This window comes from Melanostigma gelatinosum, assembly GCF_949748355.1.
Source record: "Melanostigma gelatinosum genome assembly, chromosome: 15".
Taxonomy (NCBI): Eukaryota; Metazoa; Chordata; class Actinopteri; order Perciformes; family Zoarcidae; genus Melanostigma; species Melanostigma gelatinosum.
In genome coordinates this window covers 1,298,799-1,308,798 of record NC_136648.1, presented here as the reverse complement: position 1 = coordinate 1,308,798, position 10,000 = coordinate 1,298,799, and the positions used below count along the sequence as shown (strand labels likewise).

General features: G+C 47.7%; 1 protein-coding gene across 1 annotated transcript in view; it reads right to left on the bottom strand.

Moving 5' to 3' along the window:
* tmeff1a (transmembrane protein with EGF-like and two follistatin-like domains 1a) overlaps window positions 1–8,961 on the bottom strand; it is a 35,840-nt gene extending 26,879 nt beyond the window's left edge. Inside the window, exon 1 of the mRNA XM_079285056.1 lies at window positions 8,613–8,961. Coding sequence (XP_079141182.1) covers window positions 8,613–8,772 — 160 coding nt within the window. The 5' untranslated portion in view covers window positions 8,773–8,961. The remainder of the gene's footprint in view (window positions 1–8,612) is intronic.
* Between the last annotated feature and the right edge of the window lie 1,039 nt (window positions 8,962–10,000).

The window sequence follows — 10,000 nt, the reverse complement described above, 5'->3', positions numbered from 1 at the left end:
AGACTAACCCGGTAGCACAAAGACTAACCCGGTAGCACAAAGACTAACCCGGTAGCACAAAGACTAACCCGGTAGCACAAAGACTAACCCGGTAGCACAAAGACTAACCCGGTAGCACAAAGACTAACCCGGTAGCACAAAGACTAACCCGGTAGCACAAAGACTAACCCGGGAGCACAAAGACTAACCCGGTAGCACAAAGACTAACCCGGGAGCACAAAGACTAACCCGGTAGCACAAAGACTAACCCGGTAGCACAAAGACTAACCCGGTAGCACAAAGACTAACCCGGGAGCACAAAGACTAACCCGGTAGCACAAAGACTAACCCGGTAGCACAAAGACTAACCCGGTAGCACAAAGTCTAACCCGGTAGCACAAAGTCTAACCCGGTAGCACAAAGACTAACCCGGTAGCACAAAGACTAACCCGGTAGCACAAAGTCTAACCCGGTAGCACAAAGACTAACCCGGTAGCACAAAGACTAACCCGGTAGCACAAAGACTAACCCATTAACACAAAGACTAACCCGGTAGCACAAAGACTAACCCGGTAGCACAAAGACTAACCCGGTAGCACAAAGACTAACCCGGTAGCACAAAGACTAACCCGGTAGCACAAAGACTAACCCGGTAGCACAAAGACTAACCCATTAACACAAAGACTAACCCGGTAGCACAAAGACTAACCCGGTAGCACAAAGACTAACCCGGTAGCACAAAGACTAACCCGGTAGCACAAAGACTAACCCGGTAGCACAAAGACTAACCCGGTAGCACAAATCCAACAACCTATAGGTGCAACAATGATGTTGGTCCGTGTTGCAAATGCAATGGTTTCCTGTCATCTCCGTCTGATGATGCTTTAATCGTGTTGCTAGTTAAATCCTTCTTCACGACACAGTTTTATTCATGAGCCTAATAACTGTATCATTACAGTTATTAACAGAGGGATAAACAATCACAGAGATGTGATATTGCTGCTGGCTCTGTGGACACAGAGTTAACATTTATAGAACAGCCTTGGCACAGCGAGGATTCATCTAACAGCTCTTCTATTCACTCTAATCTTATTTACGAGATTTTCAAAAATCCATTTAATACTTTCGGAGCTTTATTTCAAAATGGTGCACTTACAAAAAGTGCCAGGGGAAATAAAGAGACGTCCTTAAAGCAACAGAACGCTGTTGATGTTCTTCGCTGATTCACTGCTCTCAATATTTGGGCTGTTGCTGTTAATGGAAAAGCTATTTGCAGATGTAAAGCACTTCAGACCATAAATCTGGCTCTATTTTATTTTGCAGGCACCGGTCTATCTCTCCTGCTTCACGCTGCCTCTTTACAGGCTCATATTATGGGCTGTAAAAGCAGCAGGACGGGGAGTATTCTTCAGCCAATTTCATTTCACCCCACAGAGCGCCGAACAGCAGGACCTGCAGGCAGGAAGCAGACGGGGATCAGGTTCATTTGGCTTAAAAGACGAGGATTTTAAAGCTCTTTTTCTGGCGCTGTATGAACCTTTTGGGTATATTGTGTGTTAAAGATGGCGACCGTCACTTTGACCACAGCAGTGAAGGCTGTTTAGGATTTAGAAGATTTGTCTGTTGCTGTATTGGCAAAACTAATATGGTTTTAAAGCAAAACACACTGATCTTTGGTCTCTGCGTCCAGCACAGGTCCAGGACCTGTTTCGTCTGCCTAACTACAGAGACTGGAAGCAGGGGGGACGTCTTCCTGATTTACATGTTGCACGGAGACATTAGCTGTTTCATGTTAGCATGCCAACGCGCTCAACTGGGGCCCATGGTTAGCATTATACCTGCTTAGCATCAGCATGTTTGCATTGTCATTGTGAGCATGATAGCATGCTAGCATGCTGATGTTAGCGTTGAGTACAGCCCTCACTGACCCCGGATCAGCAGCCAGGACCAACCTGACCAGTCCAACAAGGTACAGAACCGAGTCCAGCCTCAAGACTTTCCTACAACGTGTCATAGTGACAAATACCGGCTCAGCCGGTTTGCACAGAATCAATCCGGCTTCAGCTCGTACAGCGGACGGGATCACCGTGGATCAGCGGCACTCCAGTGAACAGAACCGATGGTTAGAGAAACGTAGAGCAGGACGGATGACGTCACATTGCAGCAGAAGTTGAGCCTCGGTGAACATGGTGTGCAGCTGCAGCAACAGACTGGTCTCCTTCCAACGACTGAAAGAAGAGAAGCGGTGAAGAAGAGAGAAGCAAAGTAATGACAGCTTCTAAATATAGAATGTATTCATATTATAATAACAGAAGGCAGGATGCTTCAGACGAGGAGGACGTGATGCTATGAAATATATTAAGTGCTGACAGAGTTCACAGGTCGAGTGACCTCAGAGGTCGAGTGACCTCAGGCCTTTCAACCTGGAGGAAACACACAGCCCTGTGTGTGTGTGTGTGTGTGTGTGTGTGTATGTGTGAGAGAGTGTGTGTGTGTTTTCATCTCTATAAACAGGCTAAATACAGAAGCAGCCTTCACAGACACATTGCTGCAAGAAAACAGCAAAACTCAATATAAACTGTCTTCAACCTCGAGTACTGTTTTTCTCTGTCCGATGTTCGGAGGAAGCGGTTCGTCTTCTGTAGTCACAGCTAAAGTCCTACAGGAGGACAGGAAGTTAAAGCGTCTCCTCCTGTAGTCACAGTTAAAGTCCTACAGGAGGACAGGAAGTTAAAGCGTCTCCTCCTGTAGTCACAGTTAAAGTCCTACAGGAGGACAGGAAGTTAAAGCGTCTCCTCCTGTAGTCACAGTTAAAGTCCTACAGGAGGACAGGAAGTTAAAGCGTCTCCTCCTGTAGTCACAGCTAAAGTCCTACAGGAGGACAGGAAGTTAAAGCGTCTCCTCCTGTAGTCACAGTTAAAGTCCTACAGGAGGACAGGAAGTTACAGCGTCTCCTCCTGTAGTCACAGTTAAAGTCCTACAGGAGGACAGGAAGTTAAAGCGTCTCCTCCTGTAGTCACAGTTAAAGTCCTACAGGAGGACAGGAAGTTACAGCGTCTCCTCCTGTAGTCACAGTTAAAGTCCTACAGGAGGACAGGAAGTTAAAGCGTCTCCTCCTGTAGTCACAGTTAAAGTCCTACAGGAGGACAGGAAGTTAAAGCGTCTCCTCCTGTAGTCACAGTTAAAGTCCTACAGGAGGACAGGAAGTTAAAGCGTCTCCTCCTGTAGTCACAGTTAAAGTCCTACAGGAGGACAGGAAGTTAAAGCGTCTCCTCCTGTAGTCACAGTTAAAGTCCTACAGGAGGACAGGAAGTTAAAGCGTCTCCTCCTGTAGTCACAGTTAAAGTCCTACAGGAGGACAGGAAGTTACAGCGTCTCTGCCGGCCAAACGTCCAGCAGCTCCTCTCCTCCGTCTTATAGACGCTGAGAAGACAACAGGACTGCTGGTGACACAGAAACACAGACGAGGGTGTTGCTTCAAAATGGCTCCGTGCTTTCTCGTCAGAGACCAAAACAAAGAGTATAGTACTGCAGTTTTTTGCCCAGAAAAACGTGGTTTTGTGGTAAAACTTGTAGTGTTCTTCTAGATATGATCTTCGTTCATGTATAATTGTGTTTTGCAGTGTGTAAAATGGCTCCCGTGGTTGTTTCGCCCAGAATGTCTTTCTTACACAGGTATTTTTTATTTATTAATTTTTTTTTTGTATTCGTTTTGCAAAAGTGAATTGTACACAAGTACACCACCCCCCTACCCCCCTCTAGCCCCCTTTAAAGGGGGCTCTCGTGTACAAGAGGTTTTAAGAAGGGCCAGCATCCTGAGGAACACCGACACAGATCCTGAGGCTACATGCACACTAATGTCATTTAAACAACATGTTTTTAACTCGATTATGGGTCAATGAACACGTCTCTCACTCGCAGCTCTCTGTCGTACTGAAGAGCATTTATGCTTTTGTTCCTTTACAGTTTCTGTGTGGACTTCACGATAGTTGTGCAGAACTAAATACGCATTAATAAGAAAAGTCCTCCGTTTGGTGTCCGTCGCAGCAGCTTCCTCCGCATGTCGGCAGGAGTAGAATCATAGAATGCAGAATGTAACTGCACACCAGCTGCTGGTAAAGACAAGAAGGTCAGCAGAGCCTGTGATCCGTTCTCCATGTTGAGTGAACCTGGTTGTGGATCAGAAGTGAACGTGGGTTTTCACGTCATCGGTTTCAAAGGTCTCCGTTTCTGCTCGTCCAAACTACAACTCAACCCCAGAGTCACCGGACTGAAACGGAGTCCGCAGCGGTTAGAAGCGTCTGTTTCAGGGCTCTGAAGCGCCGGCGTTAGCGTAGCAACAGACGCGATTTAGAACCAACAGGTAGTCGTGTGGACGCAGCTGTCGTCTCCCGCGTCATGTAGATGCAAGCGCAGGCTGCACCGTCATGCACGAGAGATTATGATTATTTCCTGAGCAGGAAAGGCCGACTCCACCGTGAACAATGCTCATGAGTATCTACAGACCGAATGTAAATCCATTTAATGGTTACTGCTGTAAAGAGTGCCGGTATAAATGGGATACAAATCTTCTGGATTGTAATTTAGCATGTTTCCCTTGTTAATTATCACTTTGACTTCACTGGAGGGTTTGGAGTTCCCCGGCTGCAGGCGGAGCTGCTCCGTCAGACTGATTTGCCTGCAATAAATCCGAGATGTTTTCTGGTGAAGTGCTGCTTTTCCTTTTTTTGTGGAGATCTGTTCAGAGTCTGCACACGGAGCCGAGCAGAGACCGAGAGGAGCTTTTGTCCTCCGGGCGTGTCCCACAGACTGCTGACGGCCGCTGCATGTCGGGCTGTTTGTGAGCCTCGTGGACGCTGCTGTCAGGACGCCACCAACACACAACAAGAACAGTCCGTCACTGCTACGAAGACACAGTCATAGAGCAGGAACAGGTCATTAGGAAGCCTTCGTTATGAAGCTTTGGTTTACTGAAGACCCGACAGCGGTCTGTCTGTGACTTCTCTTTAACCGCATGAATCTCACCACCGCCGTGCAGACGGGACGTTTCTCACCCGGCTATCGGTTCTGAAGCGCCGTCACCAGACGCTCTCTCTGACTACACGTTTACAGCTTCAGTTTGAGGCGAGACGTCCACGTCTCCTCCAGAAGACAAAAGACAGACGTGACTGAAACTCTGCTGGACGGATAAAACCGAAGAGGAGAAGCTGAGGTACAGAGAAGAACAAGCAGAAAGACTAAAGAGTGTTTGAGAGGAGACGACAGTCACGAGCATCCTTACATTTACAGACGAAGAAAAGCTTTCACGTCAACACGCAGCAGTTCATATCCTACGCTATCCTACGCTACCGTACGCTATCGTACGCTATCCTACGCTACCGTACGCTACGCTACGCTATCGTACGCTACCCTACGCTATCGTACGCTATCCTACGCTATCCTACGCTACCGTACGCTATCCTACGCTACCGTACGCTACCGTACGCTATCCTACGCTACCGTACGCTATCCAACGCTACCGTACGCTATCCTACGCTACCCTACGCTACCGTACGCTATCCTACGCTACCATACGCTATCCTACGCTACCGTACGCTATCCTACGCTACCGTACGCTATCCTACGCTACCGTACGCTACCGTACGCTATCCTACGCTATCCTACGCTACCGTACGCTATCCAACGCTACCGTACGCTATCCTACGCTACCGTACGCTACCGTACGCTATCCAACGCTACCGTACGCTATCCTACGCTACCCTACGCTACCGTACGCTATCCTACGCTATCCTACGCTACCGTACGCTACCGTACGCTATCCTACGCTATCCTACGCTACCGTACGCTATCCAACGCTACCGTACGCTATCCTACGCTACCGTACGCTATCCAACGCTACCGTACGCTATCCTACGCTATCGTACGCTATCCTACGCTACCCTACGCTATCCTACGCTACCGTACGCTACCGTACGCTTACCGTACGCTACCGTACGCTATCCAACGCTACCGTACGCTACCGTACGCTATCCTACGCTATGCTACGCTATGCTACGCTATCCTACGCTATAGATGTTCACATCGATGCCGACTTTGTGTCTGCGCGAAAGTTTAAAATAAAAAACGTCAGTCCGTGAACCAACCGATGACCCCGTCTACTTCTCATACAGTCTTTGGTTTCCGCCCCTCAGTCCTCAGGCTCAGTGTGTTGAATGGAAACCAACAGCAACCTGGAAGGAACACAAACAGGCCCGATCATCTTCATCATCTTCATCATCTGGATTCCAATTCTGGGCACAGCAGAGGACACCATCCCCCCTTTCCTCCCTCCCTCCCTCCCTCCCTCCCCCCCTCCCTCCCAGCAGGTGATTTGCACTTGCTGCTTCCTTATTGGTGCAGCTCCTGAAGCAGCGAGTGGGTTCAGAGCTGCTCAGGAGTCGACCCCGAGCCTCCGAGGCTCTTTGTCCGTCAGCGATCGATGGGGGGGGGCTAACCCTGAGCGCCGCGGAGGCTAATGGCTTCACCACAGAACCCTGCAGAGAGCCTGAGCTCCTGAGGCCGACAGTGACAAGAAGAAGCCGCAGACACGCACACCAGCACACCACTTACAGGACGCCGTGCGGCCGCAGCAGCACTGAATTATGAATCGTCTCGCCGGCATGAAAATATTGGTTCAATCAATTTCCCTGCAGAATAAATAAATGTATGACTCGGCCGCCGCCATGAAGAATTCATCAGCAGCAGCAAGAAGCTTCAGCACAGACTGCAGACGCTCATTCACAGTCACAGCAGAGACTCATCAGGGAGCAGAACACCTGGTATTGATGCTTCTTAATGGATCCGCATCGGCTCAAATGAAGCCGATCAAAACCTGACACGAGTCTTCACTCCACTGCGTTTGTCTGCAGGAAGATGAGAACGCGGAGGTTAGCCTCAGTGCTAACCTCTCGGCCGTTTGTTACCAAGAGAAACCAAATACAGACGCACAGACAACGCTGTGTTGACATCTCTGCAGACAGGAAGACGTCGTCTTTGGATTGTAACAATACTTTTGTTTGTTTCTGTGGTTGAGGAGGTTTTTAAGAAGAGACGTCTGAAGGTTTGAATCCTAATTCATCAAAAAGGTTCTTTGAAGGTGCAGCTGCTGGTTTACAGAAAACTGTAATAAAATATCTATATTTATGGATCATGTGGTTCTTTTTTGTTGTTTTTTTCAGAAGAGAAGAAACATTAAAGCCAAGTCTGATTGTGACCCTTAACTTAAAAGAAATAACAAAACTGCCCATTAAAAATACCTCAGTGGCATATTTGACGTTACAGAGACAAGGAACACTGAGATGTCGTCTCTCTGAGCGATAGCTGGATTTTCATTTTGCGTTATCAGTTATTTGTCAAGATAAGATCCCTCATATGGTGGATGTCTCAGTTTTCTGATATTCAGAGTCAGCTGAGAAATGTATGAATATTAATAAGTATTCATGCAGGAGGCAAAGAGCGTTGACTGTGATCGCTGTCGGGACATTAACGTGACACGCCTTCAACGTGAAGACGACATCTGATCATTTTAAAGAGAGAATACAACATTTGAACACTCATTATGCTGATTGGACTATTTTTAAATAAAGACGTGAATAAATCATGTTCATCATTGGCAAATTCCTCTCAATACTTTATTCTTCAGTAATTATAAACTATTTTATTTTATGATTTCTTGACTTTTGTCATTTTTCTGCCATCCGACCATTTTCTATTGTTATTATTTTAAGATATGCATTCAAAATCAACCATGAGTTACAATGAAAGAGGATGAAATATCTATAAACATACACACACCGACGGTCTTTAGTTCTTCATGATGTGAGGATCAGGTTTCAGACTGAAGTCATTCCGGTTTGTTCTTAAATCACATCTTTAGTCTGTTGTATTTGTTGTTGCCGTGGACACGATATAAAGCAGATCGAGTTCAGTTGTAATGTGACGAATAATAATCCAACGTGCAGACGAACCACGAAAACATATGAATCGATAAAATATAATCAAATATAATCAAAGTACAACAAACAAGCATGAAAAGAAGCTGAAGCAGCAGAACTGATGTTTTTACTGAACAATTTAAAAGTGATGAATTAAAGAAGGGAATTGTTTAAAAAGCTCATTGATCACTGATCACTGATCAATGATCAGTGATCACGCACACACACACACACACACACACACACACACACACACACACACACACACACACACACACACACACACACACACACACACACACACCTGTGAGTCCTCATGTCGCAGCCGTCTTGTTGACTTCACTGAGCTGTAAACTATCGATGGAGCACCAACAGAGCAATCAGCACGCGGGCCATGTGCGATGGTGTTGAAGCATTCATGAGACCTATGAGCTCACAGCAGCATCACGCACACAGGAGGTGATGCGTTCATCACGCACACAGGAGGTGATGCGTTCATCACGCACACAGGAGGTGATGCGTTCATCACGCACACTGGAGGTGATGCGTTCATCACGCAGCTTCACGGACATTATTTCTCCAGCATGAAAGTGAGTGTTTGAAAACGGGGTGCATGGCGCGCGCCCCCTCAGCAGACGCAGAGCACGCGGCGGTTCTTACCTGTGCAGTCCTTCCCTTTGCCTTTGCACTCCCCGCTCTGAGGGTAATACGACGCACGAGCCTCCGGCAGGTGGAGCAGCACGGACAGCAGGCAGGCGGACGCGAGGACGCGGGCCACCCCACCGGGCCGCCCGGGACACCTCCCAGGGCCTGACACCATGACGATGAGGATCCAAACCCGGCACACGGATCACTCGGTTATTCCGCCCTCGGTTCAGGTGATTCGGTCACGTCAATCCTCGCGGTGAGGCTGCTGGGAGGAGAGCAGCAGACGCACGGAATGTGAATCCGCGTTCAGGAAGCCTCGGAGGCGGTCCGGTTCGGAGGCTTCACCGCCATCCGTCCTTCCTCCGCGTGCTCTTCTGTGTCTGTGTCTAAACACAGCTTGCAACGATCCTCCGCCCCCCTCACCCCCACCCTGCTAGTCTGCAGATGGATCTCGGGCGCTGCGGCTGCGGCACGAAGCGACGCTTTTCCGGGGATCCGGCGGAGCGGAGACGCGGTGCGTAAAAAAGAAGAAGAAGAAGAAGAGCAGCGAACCCACAACAAAGAGATCCGGACTGAGGAAGAGGACAGACAGAGGCTCGGTCACGTGAGGGGATGCAACGCGCCCCCTTCCCACCTCCACGCCCCTTAACGCACGCGCGCACGCACACCTGAAAGCACAAAAAACGCAAACACCACAGAATGCAGAAATGAAGCGTTTTTAAAGGCGCTGCAGCGGAAACATCTTCATCATCTTCATCTTCATCTGATTTAGACTAGTTATTAATAAGAGAAGTTCATATCCTGATCACTGACCAAGAGAGTCTGAAGGGTCCAGGATCAGACCTGTAGGGGGGCTCAGCCGTGTGACATGGGGGGGGGTTAGAAGCCTATAGTTGACATTTTAGCAGACACACTTTTGTTTCTTTTGGCGTCTCCATCTTGTTTTTTGTCTCACCAAAAATGTTACAATTAACTTCCATGAAGTGGAAGTTATACGTCATACCTGTCAATCACAGTAGCCCCGCCCTAAAGCATCCCCTGCTTTATGGTCTGTGTGACTCTAAATGGACCATAATGTACTAAATGAACATCATGCTGTATTGAAGAAGACTTGAAACTAGAGATTGAGACATAAACTCATGTTTACAATGTTTACTGAGGGAATAAATCAAGAGAGAAGTAGAGTCATTTTCTATAGACTTCTATACAACCAGAGGAGTCGCCCCCTGGTGGACACTAGAGAGAATGCAGCTTTAACACATGAAGCTCTGGAGAACTTTAAAGAACTGTAAAACACAAAACCAGGCTGAGTAAACAGTTAAAATGTTACGGTGGTTACCTCATTTAAAATAAATGTCTGGTACTTATTCAAACTCAGTACCGACGATTTAAAAAGGACA